The following is a 12,768-nucleotide window of genomic DNA, read 5'->3' on the forward strand; positions in this document are numbered from 1 at the left end:
GATTAAAGTTCTACATATTGGTTTTAAGCTTAAATTAACTTATATTTAGGCAGAAACTAAGCTAAAGCATAGGTGTAGGGAAAGCAAGTACGTAGAGGTGTAGAGGAGTCTAGTATTTATTACAGAATAAAGTTCTATATATTAGTCTTAAGCCTAATTAACCTATATAATTTATATTTAGGTAAAAAGACTAAGCTAAAGCATAGGTGTAGGGAAAGCAAGTACGTAGAGGTGTAGAGGAGTCTAGTATTTATTACAGAATAAAGTTCTATATATTAGTCTTAAGCCTAATTAACCTATATAATTTATATTTAGGTAAAAAGACTAAGCTAAAGTAGAGGTGTAGGGAAAGCAAGTACGTAGAGGTGTTAAGGAGTCTAGTATTTGTTATAAAGTTCTATATATTAGTCTTAAGCTTGAATTAACTTGTGTTTAGGTGAAAACTAAGCTAAAGTAGAGGTGTAGGGAAAGCAAGTACGTAGAGTTGCAGAGGGGTCTAATGTTCACCATAGGACGGAGTTCAGCACGTGAGGTTTGAGGATGGAGTTGATTTTTGTGAAATGGTGACAGTGTGCTAGATGTAGCGTTTGTAGTTGCTAGACTGTTTAATTTCTCCTGCTTTAACCAAGCTGCATCTGTTTATTATTAAGCTTATAAAATATAGGTAATGTGCGGTTTAGGACTGGCGTTTGCGATTTGCAGCTACGCAACGCAACTATCCTCTTGCTGCTTATGCTGATGGACCTTAGTCCTCGACGACAGACCAGTCCGATCCATCCTCGGAAAATGTAGGCGTAGCACCGCCAGTAAGGTCGACGTAGCTAGCCTGCTGGACATCAGAGTCGTAGTCGGAGTCGGTCTCGGTAGCATATCCAGCCTCCAGTCCAAAGTCGGCACAAGGACGCTTGCCCTGCTCTGCGTGCATGGCTTTGCGCTCCTGCTGGATGTCCTCTGAGATGGGCGTCAGCGGCGAGATAAAGCGAGCAGCAATTTTGGAGGCCGGTTTGGCATCTGAAGGCTGACAGACAGAACGACGGCATTCCTGGACCGCCAACTGATGAGGTTCAGCGCCCTGAGAGATCATGTATAGCTCCTTGATACTGCGGCAGAAGCTACGGACAGTCTCTGTCTTGATTGACACAGGATCAAAGAAGGCGAGAGTTTGGGGTACGTGGAACGCGCAGACGGCGGCGCCGACAGGCAGTAAGGGGCGGTCAAACTCTTCGATGACGTATTCGAGTTGGTAGTGTAGAAGCGCGTACATGGCTGAGTTGATGAAGAGTCCAAGTGCGAGCTCTTCGTCTTTGTGCAAGCGAGCTATGGCGTTGCAAACACGCGGCCAAACACCTGCTAACCTTGTAGACAGAAGCGATTTAGGCTGTGGCCGAGGCCGCGAGACGAGTACCGCAAGAAGGAAGAGAGCTCCAAATAGGGTTTGTAAGAGAGCGAGTGCGCTGACCATGTAGCGGTTGATGCGAAAGACTCTGTCAAATGGCCAAGACCATTTTTGGACTTGCTTAAGCGCTGACGCAACAGCATCCTCAGAGCTTGCACTTCGGCTGGTTGAGTTTGACGACCTTGAGTCAACCAGACGACAGGGAGGAGGCCCATGACAATCCAGGGTAAGACTAAATGGCATTCTGGTAGCCAATTTAGAACGCTTCGCGGTGCTGTTGCTCTGTTCCGCGACGATGGGCTTTGGAGCAAGTCGAGATTCCACACCGAACCACAGGCGTCGAAGTAGCGCAGCCCTGGTTCTGATACGAGTGAAGGCTTGCTCAGCAAACTGTCGATACTTGCTAGTGGGTGTCCAAAACCTCAAGACCTCTGGTCTGAGCAGCTGGGGTGTATGCAAGAGTCTGCCACAATTGTGTGTTGCCCACTCCATTGTGCGGTTTCGGACCTCAGGATACTGTGTTAGGTCGAGACCAAGGAACGCGTCTTCAGCCAGGTAGAGGCCACGAGCAAGGCACTGTTCGTAGTTCTCGCCGTAGCGTCGATCCAACGTGGCACCAGAGATGCGATCCAGGTTGGAGTATATGAGTTGCTCGCGAAACAGGTCACTGTTTGCAGCTTGCAGCTGAACTTCGGCCCGGTGCAATCGAGGCTCCGTATAGCCATTCATGAGTCGCAATCCCAGATCGATACCCAGAAGATGGAAGAGTAGGCCGGACGCACAGACGAAGAGAGTCAAGATCCGTGGTCGTGAGCGTGTAGCAGCGACCGTGATGAGGTGCCTGCGTTGGCGTGCTTTGGTGTTCCCTGAAGTTGCAAAGGCCTGCATACTGTTCTCGGCGGGGATCAGATGCTCTTGTGCGACATGCGAGAGCACTTCACGGGTTGGGCTGGATGCCTGGGTCTTGATCTGGTCGTGTCCACTATTCGAAGGACCTGATGGCTTCTCGGGCGTGGTGTTGAAGATGTCAACCTCGTCGGTTTGAGAGTGGAAAGCATGTGAGTCCATTGCGTCTGACTGGTGCTCCGTCTCGGGTTCTGAAGTGGATGAGAAGGACGGTGGTTGTGGGCAGGTTTGAGCTCGCCACAACATAACGAGAGTGTTGTGTGTGACAGGCTGTTGCGGAAGGCAACGGTTGAGGCGGATTTATGAGGAATGGAGAGAAGACGTCCGGTTGGTGTTGTGTGTTGTGGGAAGGGTCTCGGTACCGTAGGTGATAGACCACTCACGGACACCACTTCGTGACTACGCGGGTTCGAGCGGGGTGAAGTGGAAGGTGCAAAGAATCGTGTCATTCGCTTCACTCGCCACCGCTCATTTGGTCTGCATTACCCGTGACCGTTTGCTGTTGCCTTGGAACGCGAAACTGATAGGTATAAACGTGACGTGTGCAACACAGGTAGAAGCATCGTACAAGCTTGTAGATTCGGAGCCGAGGACTTTGCTGCCTCACACAAAAGTGTCTTGCTCATTTCTTGCTTCGTCATGTTCGCGTGCGAGGCGTCTGCCCAATATCCTCGATATCGCCCACCGCAACATCCACGTCCTCGGCCTTCACTTGACCGATCTCAGCGATAACAGTCTCTTCTTTCACGGCGTTCTCGCCAGGCTCAGCCTTGACGACAGCCTCCTTCTTGATCTTCTTCTTCATCCCCACGACCGCGCTCGGGCAAAGCCCCCTCTCGCTGAGTTTGCAGTCCCCACACTTCCTCCCCACGGGTAAGCAGATGGTCTGGCCAAACCCGACCAGCAAGTTGTTGATGTCATGCCACTTGTCCTTTGGCAGCCAGCTCTCCAACGCTGCTCTTGTCTGCTCGGGAGTCTGCGTCTTGTGCCAGCCCCATAGATTCGTAATACGATGTACATGTACATCGACACCGATGCCTTCGTCGCGGCCCCATGCAGCGCTGAGCGTGAGATAGGCCATCTTGGGACCGACACCGGGCAGCGAGACCAGTCCGGCTATGGTGTCGGGGATGTCTGAAGAAAACCTGTCGCGCAGGATCTCCGCGGTCTGCTTGATGTACTTGGTTTTGAGGTTGTGAAAGCCGACTTTGTTGATGAAGCCGTTCAGTTCTGCGGGCTCGAGGGCGAGGACGGACTCGAGATGGAAGCCCTGGGTCTGTTAGCGATTGCTGGTGTCTCATCACGGGTGGGACGAGTGTACGCCGGGCATCCTCTCTTGCATCCCTCGCATGGCCACGGCCGTCACTGTGTCTTTGGTCTGACTGCTCAGCATGAGCGCTATGAGAGTCTGGAACCGCTGGTCGCGTGGGCTCCTCTGCCTGTCTGCCAGACTCTCACAGCCCATGGTGTCTACCGGCGCAAGGTTCTCATTACGCATCTCCCGTGTCAAGGCATAGATTTCTTCCCAATTGCTCGGTGGTGCGACCTTCACGCTCCCGTCTGCGCCGCTGGACTTCTTTGCAGGCGCACGGCGTGCCCTCTTCGGGTTGACATCCTTCTCTGGCGATGCGATGCTCGTCACCGATACATCCTGGCTCTCACGCTTGACTTTCGCCCGAGTGGCTCGCTCCGCCTTCCGTCTCTTGGGTGGAGGAGTCGCGAACTCGCCGTCTGAGCCTGCATCGGTGGGTACAGAGCTCAAGTCGGAATCGGAAGCATCGTGGATGGGCGGGTTCGCGCCAGAGCGGGTCTGACGTAGTGATCGGCTCGCGGCGAGAGTGCGAGACGAGTCGCGCGATAGGCGCGAGGTGCGCATCTCCAAGGCGTTACTGGCAGCTGTCACGAGGCTTCAACAGCTCTCGACGCGTCTCAGGCCGGTGGTGTGTCTGTGTCGTCGGCGTCATTCGTCAGGCGGCGATCAGCCAATCAGAGCGTGCGGAGACCGAACGCGGAAACACATGATCAGGTTGTCGACTGTGAAGGTCGCGCAGACGTGGTCCGAATCAACTCATGATATTGACTAAGCGTGTACGTGATGTCCTCTCAAGGGCGTGAGATTTCATCCAGGCAACATAACAGACTTGGAACGCACGAGGCTGGTGCGGATAGTAATAATGGTTGTGATAGTCCAAGTATTCCAGCCTCTATCCAATCAATACACGTCAAGGGAAGCGTGATGTTTAGGCATTATGCAGTGATACGCTCCACCTGCGATGGACACCCTCCACACCAGCACATATTATCTACCCACTCATTTGTCAGGCAGTACGTATCTCCTCTCAACGCTCATCTCCCGGTCGGCCTCATCCTCGCCCTCAAACCGGAGACGAACCAGGTTCTCCTTACCATCTGCACTCGCTTCTTTGTCGTCCTTCTCCTTCTTGACTCTCTCAGCGACCCAGTTGGCAACGACTTCCGCCTTGTAGAACGTCGTCGTGCCTGGATACAGCGCCAGCACGCCTCTCTTCTTGGGCAGATCCGGGAGTGTGGTGTTAGCAGAAGGCGATGGGATGGGTACGAGATGGGCGACGGAAGCGCGGTAGGGCTGGCTAGGTGTGGGCGGGTCGGGATCTGCGTCGATGATCTCGTAGCGGCGTTGCTTTCCGTCTCCGATCACGCTGGTCACACGACAGAGGATACCCTCGCCCTCTTGATTGACACGCTGTTTGCTGTTGCGGTACAGGACTTCGGTGTTGGGCGACAGGCGACGAGGCGGGTGGTCTGGATGCGCAAGTCAGTCGTGAAGCTGTGGTCGACAGGCAGTAGGGAACAGGGGGGAGACAAGAGACAGAGGAAAGACAGGGGTGCGGGAAACGTGATTCTGAACTTAACTACCTCACTAGACTAAAAAGCTAGGGGCGTGTCGAACAGAAGTACGAAGAATGCCAAAACGGGTATCGTTGCCATCTGATGTAACGCCGGAACCATGGGTGCAGAGTTTGATCTGCTCGCTCAACGGGCAAACCCCCTCTTGGAAGAAGTGGAAGAAGATCTGGGAATAGAAGAGCGACCCTTCTTACCCTTACCATTGTCATCGTCCTCGGCTTTCACACTCCCTTCGCGCCCAACAGGTACCGATCCCGCCCTGCTGCTAGACGACTTTGCAATGAGCTTGTCTTTCTGGCTGAGGACCACTTTGGGACTCGGGCCAGGGCTGTCAGCTGCAATACTGTCGCGATCGTCGATGCTGTCGGTGACTTTCCGCTGCTTGCCCGGCCGGTCTCCCCGAGATTTGCCGACACTGTTTGCGCGTGATGCAGAGGCGGGTGCGTCATCTGAGCTGCGGAGTGCAGACAAGACCTGCAGCTGCGTGGAGATGTCGTTGTCGCCGTCGGAGGACTTGAGGACGCCAACCACCTCATTGTCGAGCCTGATGAGTTCACGCAGGCTGTGCTCAAGATCATCGTCGATGCGGTTGGAGGGTTGAGCTCCGCGGGCTGAGAGGGTCAGTAGGGTTTCGTTGCGTGTGCCAAGTAGAGTGGAACAGACCTAATCGGGCATTTTGATCGGCTTCCAGGTCCACGATCTTCTTGCGAACGACTTCTGCTTGCGCCTGTGGTGTACGTCAGTAGCCATCGAACAAGACAACCAGGTCGACCAGGGCCAGTGTTGGAAGTTGTAGCAGCCACCCTTGTTGCGCAACGATGCATCTCCAGCAGCCGCTTACGAGACGAAGGTCGGCTTCTTCGCCTCCTTCCTTGATCCGCTTCCACAAGGCACGTTCCTCTGTCGTCTCTTTCTTCAGCGTATCTGGACTCCGGGCCTTGTTGCGAAACCCAGGCGTATCCATCAACCTCTTCTGCTCTCGTGACAGCGTCACCTTATGGGGAGGCATGTCGTACCACACGGATAGAAATGCAGAGTCGGGGGCGCGGCAGTAGGCTTACCATGAGTTGGTCGATTTGACGTGCATCCGACTTGATCTGGTTCCAGAGCGATCTTTCCTCGTCGAACTCGTCCTTGATCTGCCCACCACGCGGCCTGCTGCGAGCTGCCATCTTCCTGGAAAGCACAGCCCGCTGTGGTGCTAGCTCTTGCTCCCAGGCCTACACGCGCGACTACCTTTGAGCTTGGTTGTCGGTGCGCATCCGTTGAAGGTGAAAACGGCCAGAGCGTGAAGGGGAGAAGGTGGATGATCATGCACATTGCAGGTAGTGTGTAGGCCAGCGAATTGCAGGGTACCGAGGCACTAAGCGAGTAAAAGGGGGATAGTGCATCGAGTGGGACACAGCTTAATTGGACGTACCGAGTACGAGTACGAGTACGAAGCGGAGGCGGCCAGACAGCGTTGCTGCTGCTGCTGCTGCTGCTTCGACCCCACCGAAACTCCCTTGGGAGCTCTGACCTTGTTCCTCGTCCGTGTCATCACAACCAAGCAAGGCCAGACTCTGCGTTCACGATGCGTGTTCCTCTTATCAGACTGCAGTGCGGTGAGTACTTGAGCTTCCAGGACTGCACGTGCACAATCTCTGACAGCTGCAGGCGTAAACAGCTACGACTGGGGTGCGCTGCCCCGCGTTTGATGTTCGTGCACCAACATGCTGAAGCGCTCCAGGGAAGGTCGGCAAGGACTCTGCAGCAGCAAAGTTCCACGCCGCCACAGCTTCGCACGGCTTTTCCATCCAAGAAGACAAGCCCTACGCCGAGGTACATGCCCAGCGCCCTCGGGCACGCTGACGTGCTGTGCTGACAAGCTCGTAGCTATGGATGGGCACGCATCCCTCCCTTCCTTCAAGGGACCTCGACACCCAACGCTCGCTCCTCGACCTCGTGCAAGAGAACCAGTCTCTCCTCTCCGCAGACATTGCCGAGCGCTACGAGAACAGGCTGCCGTTCCTGTTCAAGGTCCTGTCCATTGGCAAGGCGTTGAGCATCCAGGCCCACCCCAACAAGAAGCTCGCAGAGCAGCTGCACAAGAGAGACCCCAACCACTACCCAGGTCAGTCACACCACTGTTCCCTGGCCAACAGAAACTGACACGACAGCCAAGATGACAACCACAAGCCGGAGATGACGATTGCGGTCACGCCTTTCGACGGTCTCTGCGGCTTCCGCCCCTTGAACGAGATCGCGCACTTCCTCCAGAACATCCCTTCCTTGCGAAAGCTAGTGGGCGAGGACGCCGCCAAGGACTTCGAGGATGCAGTCAAGGGCAGAGAGACATCAGACAAGGAGGAAGACGTCAAGGCGAACAAGAAGGCCCTGCAGTCCGCCTTCACCAAGGTCATGAACGTAGACCAGGACGCCCTAGCCTCTGCAGCCAAGGAGCTCATCTCTGCGGCCAAATCCGAGGGCTCGTCATTCGCCGGCAACGGTGGCCCCTCCAACGACGGCCAAGAGCTCGCCGATCTCGTGGTCCGCCTCGATTCCCAGTTCCCCGGCGATATCGGGCTGTTCGTCCAGTTCTTCCTCAACTACGTCAAGCTCCAAGTCGGTGAAGCCATGTTCCTCAAGGCCGACGACATCCACGCCTACTTGTCAGGAGACATCATCGAGTGCATGGCCTCGTCCGACAACGTCGTGCGCGCCGGCTTCACGCCCAAGTTCAAGGATGTCGAGACGCTGACCAGCATGCTGACGTACTCATACGCGCCCATCAGCGAGCAGAAGATGAACCCTGTGGACTACCCATATGCGAAGCTCAACACCACTGGATACTCGTCCAACTCGTCCAACACTCTCTACGACCCGCCGATCCCGGAGTTTGCCGTGGTCAGAACGGCGCTCAACAAGAGCGGCGCGAAGACCACGTTCGATGCCATTGACGGCCCCAGTATTGTGCTGTGCACCAAAGGCAAGGGATCGATCAGCGTGGGTCCAAAGAAGGAAGAGCTGAAGGAAGGCTATGTCTACTTTGTTGGCGCCACAGCAGAGGTGGTCATTGAGAGCGAGGCTGATGCTGGTGATGAGGAAGGCCTGGTCACCTTCAAGGCCTTCTGCCAGCTTGACGAAGAGGCCAAGGAGAAGCTGTAGGTGGTCAGGAGGCCCAACGGAGTACCCTTGGCATGATAGACCACGCTTAATGCATGATAGACCACGCTTAATGCATGATAGACCACGCTTAATGCATGATAGACCACGCTTAATGAATGATGAGATGACGCGATACTGCATGGAGATCAGCGACCGCGCCCTTGTAATGGCTCACACACGCCTTGCACTGTACATGGTCTAAACAGCAATCGATACCCTTACATAAGCCTGCTTGTTTAGGTAATAGGAGCGAAAAGAGCTTCGTACTGATGAACACGCCTTTCACGATGACACGGCGCGCCCTGGGGCGTACACGACGTCGACGGCAATCGACGGTTCTGACGAGAAGTTGCCGAGTTGGGTAGGTTCGCAGATTCCACGGCCGAGAGAAGGCGGCCGAGTATCTCGGAGCACAGCGCAGACATGGGACGGTACCGAGGACATCAGGGCGAGGGGGCGCTCTGGTACCGACACCACCAGCCCAGCCAGCCAAGACGCTAAGCCCTACCCTGCGCGACAGCTCACTCCCCCGGTGCCACTTCCCCACACTCCGACGTCTGGCGCATTGCACCCGAGACACTTCGCTGGTCTGAAGCAGACGGAGCATTGCATTCTGTAGTCGAGACTCCACAAAGCCCGGCCTCTGCACCCTCCCCGCTCTCGACCGCACAACCCTACAAGCTCCCGCACCCCCACCCCGACACGTCGCGCCGCGGCGCCCTACCGCCCGCCTCTAACCTCGCACCCCCACTCGCCACAATGAACAACTACTCCTTCCTCGACAGCACGGGCAACGTCGCAATGCCTCGGTCCGCGCCCTCGCCCTCGCCCTCGCCAGCCTCGCCAATGAACGGCGCTCCGCAGCAGAACGGCATCCCCATGGTCAACGGCCTGCCGTCGGGGGGCCAGCAGACAGACATGAACCATCTGTGGGGCGTGGTGCAGCAGCTGAGCCAGATTCTGGAGGAGAACAAGGCGCAGACGCAGGGCGTGCTGAACGGGGTGCAAGCGCTGCAGCAGCGCGCTGCCGAGGAGGGTGGGATCGAGGGAAGCCGTGTGGGCGCGCGGGAAGTGAATGGCGAGATCAACGGTACGTGACTCTACACTCGCCAGTCAAGTCCAACCCCCAACTCCTGACACTCCCCCACAGCAGCCTCTCGCGCCGCCGAACTCACCACGCTCCAATCCCGCCTCACAGCCGCCGAATCCACAATCCACGCCCTAGAAACCTCCACCGCCTCCCTCACCTCCCTGGTAACCGACTACGAAAACGCGCTCACCCTGCTCCTCGACAAACTACGGCCCTACGCATACAACCAGACAACCTCGATCCTCGCCCTGCACAAGCACTACCAGTCCCTCCTCGAGCAGGAGCGCAGCACGTCGATGCAGCTGCGCCTCGAGCACGCCGAGTGGCAGGCCGGCCTGGGCCGCGTGGCCGAGCACGCGCGCCAGGCGCTGAAGCTGCAGACGCAGGCCGAGGAGCCCCTGGTTGCCGAGCTGCGCTGCCTGAAGGAGGAGAATCGCGTCCTGAGACGCTTGGCTGGCTGGGAGGAGAAGCCTGCTGGCAGTGATGACGACGATGACGACGACGACGAGAAGGCGTGAAGAGGGGGTTTGCTGGGCATTTCAATTCATGGCATGGCACGGCACGGCACGGCATGGGATGGGGGTTTGCATAGCGTTGGCGTTTGGAGGCCCGACTGGTCTGGCCTGGCCTGGCCTGGCCTGGACTGCACTGCACTGAGCAGGTCAGTACAAGGAACAGAGTTTCTGCATAGCCGTGGTGCATCTACAGCAGTAACTCCGCTGGAGAAGAAACACATCGTCTCCATCGTGTGAGCAACGTATTCCGTGCTCAACCAGCACTTAGCAAACGACAAAAGTCTATTCTCGTAGCAGCGAAATAGTACTCGACCTGGACAACTGTCGTCTGCACGACACGTGCCGCTTCCTACGAGCCTTGGTACTTTCACCGACGCCCCTCGACCATCCCATGCGCATCCTCCTCCCCTTCTCTATCTACACTGCAAACACGTCAACAGGTCCCAAACACCCCAGCCCCGACACCCCGCGCGGTCATCGACCTGATCTTCAGACGCATTCGAGTCGTCCGGCTGCAGCGTGGGGTGTTTCCGGTGCGGATACGGACCCATGGGGATAGCGCTCGAGCCACAGATCCCTGGATGCGATGAGTCGCTGTTAGGGCTGAGCAGCGCATCTGAGGAGGCCTTGCTGGGCGATGGTGACCACGAAATATCGACGTCTTGGCAATCATCGACTTCTCCAGCGTCCTTGTCGTAACTGGACTGGTCCGAATATGCACTGAGCACGTCCTTCCACTCGTCGTCTGCCGCTTTCTGCTCGGCGGTCAATCCGTGTTGCATCGCCTCTTGCCTTCTCGCTTCCTTCATCTTTCTCTCGTGGCTCTCTGTCCAGGCGTTGATCTCGCCTGTCAGCTTCGTGACCATTTGCTCGGTCAGCTTGTTCTTGCTAGGGAGGAACGGGCATGTTGCTTTGATGACGGCTCGGTTCAGACGCGCTTCTGCGAGACCGTTGGAACGCGGTTCGTAGCGTGTCTCCTAAGGCACGACGTGCTTTGCCACCATTCTCCTCCCTGCGGAGGCTCGTGGGCCGGGCTCGGAGTTCGTGCGAGGCCTTGTCTGGGGGATGTCGCTTGATTGCGAATGGGCGTTCGTGGGCGTGGAGACGACTTCCTCTGGCGAAGGACCAGGAGCCTTGCGTATCTTGGTCATCTGAAGCAATTTGCGGAGGCCTTCGAGATCAGGCATTCTGGACGCGCTTCCGCGGGGAGACGAAGAGCTGGAGGCTGGTTCAGCCCTGGAGGTCGTCGGTAGTGGAGTTGGGATAGAACTAGAGCTGAAACCGCGACTACCAGCGTAGCGCTTTGACTCCCTCGCACTTTCCCGTTCCTCTTCGTCTGACTGGGGCTCGCGGCGCCGCGAAAATTGTGCTGGGGCGTGAGGGTTCGCCGTAAATTCCGTATGGTGGAAATGTGACCTTGGCGGTATCTCGCGCGGAACGTACGAAAGCGCATTCGATCTCGAGCGTCTCCTTCCTCTGTCCTCCGGTCTGGGTACCAAAGGCAGCAAATTGGCTGTCACGTCCTGTGCTAGTGGCGCTCTCATATTTGAGGAAGGATATTCGTGGGCTGCCACGGTATCAGCGGCGGTTTTCAATAGATCGACAGGACACTTACAGCTCATTATGGCTAAAAGAGTGCGTGTAATGATGGTGTGCTATCTGCGATGTTGACGACAAAGATAGTCGTGGTGGTGTTGTCGAGGCAAGAAAAGCCCCAGTATATAAGCAGATTGTCCGCGGCTGCTCTTGTCGTGTTGTTGTACCAGGGCTGGTGTAACTATCGCTCTTGCCTGCCTGACATCGCAAATCTGCTTGAGCACGACCTGGGACTGCCGCCAGCACCCTGTCTTGAATTTACGCTCCTCGAATAAAGCCATGTCTACCACCCTGCAAGTATGCGATTGAGCTTCGCTTTACTGCTCTCCTGCAACCCCACCATATCGACATCTTCGTCCTCGTCTGCGGTAGCCGGCACTTGCACGTCCCCGAACCGCTCACCCACCCTCCCCGCAACTCGTATAGCAAGCGTCCTTGTCTTGGCCAGCTCTGGTGCAAGCGGCGCATCCCTCCACACCAGATTAGGTTGTATGTTCTCCTTCGGCTTGCGGTACGGCTCGAGGAGCGTGAGGAGCGTGCGGTAGGTGTTGAGCTTTGATTGCAGAGAGAGGCGCTGCGCTGAGAGGTCCTGGAGGCGGGCGAGGGCGGTAGTGTAGTCGTCTTGATCTACGTTGCGGGAAGATGTAGGGTCTACGGACGTGTCCCAGACGGTGGGTAGTTTCGCAATGTTTTCGTCCAGAGTAAGGTTCTCATTCTGGTATAGCGTGCTGCTGTCTTCAGCTGCATCTGTGGCTTCATCTAGACCTTCGTCATCAATGTCCCGCGCGCCGGATTCCCAGTAAAGTTGATCGATTTGCTCCACGACATGCTCCATCATCTGCCGACTGTACACTTTGCGCGAGTGCTGCTTGAGGTCCCGGTTTACTTTGTCAAGCGCACCTTTGACTACGCCGAGCTCAATGCCTCCATCCTCTGCAATGGTCTTGAGTCGTTGTGAAGGGTTGATTGCGCGCGAAAGCTGGTGTTTTTTTGCCTGTAGAAAGAACTGCTTTTGCTCTACAACTGTGCCTTGTTTCGACATCTTGTGATGACGCGCTCTGGCGAACGTCCAAAGCTGTGTTCTGCGTTTTCGATGTTTGGGTCGAGGTGCGGGGTGCTGCCCGACGCGTCGTGGAGAACTTAGCGTGACGCGTTAAACACGTGACTGGCGTGAGTATCCTTTGTTTTCAGTAACGTGCGACACAAATCGGAATTATGACCAGAGTAAATCA

The 12,768-nt window shown here is 56.1% G+C and overlaps 8 protein-coding genes across 8 annotated transcripts, besides 5 other annotated features; 2 read left to right on the forward strand and 6 right to left on the reverse strand.

Annotated features, from left to right (window-relative positions):
• Positions 1–745: 745 nt before the first annotated feature.
• EKO05_0007631 (DNA-(apurinic or apyrimidinic site) lyase) lies at positions 746–2,464 on the reverse strand (the record flags this gene model as incomplete). Its single annotated transcript, XM_038946399.2, has 1 exon — positions 746–2,464. The coding sequence occupies one exon, from the start codon at positions 2,462–2,464 to the stop codon at positions 746–748; it is 1,719 nt and encodes a 572-aa protein (XP_038797226.2).
• Positions 2,465–2,939: 475 nt separating this feature from the next.
• On the reverse strand, positions 2,940–4,178 carry EKO05_0007632 (DNA-(apurinic or apyrimidinic site) lyase; the record flags this gene model as incomplete). Its single annotated transcript, XM_038940934.1, has 2 exons — positions 2,940–3,572; positions 3,624–4,178. The coding sequence occupies 2 exons, from the start codon at positions 4,176–4,178 to the stop codon at positions 2,940–2,942; spliced, it is 1,188 nt and encodes a 395-aa protein (XP_038797225.1).
• Positions 4,179–4,613: 435 nt separating this feature from the next.
• EKO05_0007633 (uncharacterized protein) lies at positions 4,614–6,360 on the reverse strand (the record flags this gene model as incomplete). The annotated part of the gene is made up of 5 exons (XM_059637094.1): positions 4,614–5,083; positions 5,383–5,799; positions 5,852–5,915; positions 6,030–6,161; positions 6,250–6,360. The coding sequence occupies 5 exons, from the start codon at positions 6,358–6,360 to the stop codon at positions 4,614–4,616; spliced, it is 1,194 nt and encodes a 397-aa protein (XP_059493077.1).
• Positions 6,361–6,651: 291 nt separating this feature from the next.
• Positions 6,652–6,673: a tandem repeat.
• Positions 6,674–6,761: 88 nt separating this feature from the next.
• EKO05_0007634 (Mannose-6-phosphate isomerase) lies at positions 6,762–8,335 on the forward strand (the record flags this gene model as incomplete). Its single annotated transcript, XM_038941176.1, has 5 exons — positions 6,762–6,792; positions 6,845–6,865; positions 6,918–7,009; positions 7,064–7,301; positions 7,353–8,335. The coding sequence occupies 5 exons, from the start codon at positions 6,762–6,764 to the stop codon at positions 8,333–8,335; spliced, it is 1,365 nt and encodes a 454-aa protein (XP_038797223.1).
• Positions 8,336–9,094: 759 nt separating this feature from the next.
• Positions 9,095–9,943, forward strand: EKO05_0007635 (uncharacterized protein; the record flags this gene model as incomplete). The annotated part of the gene is made up of 2 exons (XM_038941168.1): positions 9,095–9,425; positions 9,486–9,943. The coding sequence occupies 2 exons, from the start codon at positions 9,095–9,097 to the stop codon at positions 9,941–9,943; spliced, it is 789 nt and encodes a 262-aa protein (XP_038797222.1).
• Positions 9,140–9,171: a tandem repeat.
• Positions 9,908–9,933: a tandem repeat.
• Positions 9,944–9,970: 27 nt separating the features above from the next.
• Positions 9,971–10,067: a tandem repeat.
• Positions 10,037–10,081: a tandem repeat.
• A 272-nt stretch (positions 10,082–10,353) lies between these two features.
• EKO05_0007636 (uncharacterized protein) lies at positions 10,354–10,806 on the reverse strand (the record flags this gene model as incomplete). Its single annotated transcript, XM_038946398.1, has 1 exon — positions 10,354–10,806. The coding sequence occupies one exon, from the start codon at positions 10,804–10,806 to the stop codon at positions 10,354–10,356; it is 453 nt and encodes a 150-aa protein (XP_038797221.1).
• Positions 10,807–10,917: 111 nt separating this feature from the next.
• Positions 10,918–11,562, reverse strand: EKO05_0007637 (uncharacterized protein; the record flags this gene model as incomplete). Its single annotated transcript, XM_059637095.1, has 2 exons — positions 10,918–11,507; positions 11,556–11,562. The coding sequence occupies 2 exons, from the start codon at positions 11,560–11,562 to the stop codon at positions 10,918–10,920; spliced, it is 597 nt and encodes a 198-aa protein (XP_059493078.1).
• Positions 11,563–11,819: 257 nt separating this feature from the next.
• EKO05_0007638 (uncharacterized protein) lies at positions 11,820–12,578 on the reverse strand (the record flags this gene model as incomplete). Its single annotated transcript, XM_038946396.1, has 1 exon — positions 11,820–12,578. One exon carries the CDS (start codon positions 12,576–12,578, stop codon positions 11,820–11,822), a length of 759 nt encoding a protein of 252 aa, XP_038797219.1.
• Between the last annotated feature and the right edge of the window lie 190 nt (positions 12,579–12,768).

Source organism: Ascochyta rabiei, chromosome 13, assembly GCF_004011695.2.
Source record: "Ascochyta rabiei chromosome 13, complete sequence".
Classification (NCBI taxonomy): domain Eukaryota; kingdom Fungi; phylum Ascomycota; class Dothideomycetes; order Pleosporales; family Didymellaceae; genus Ascochyta; species Ascochyta rabiei.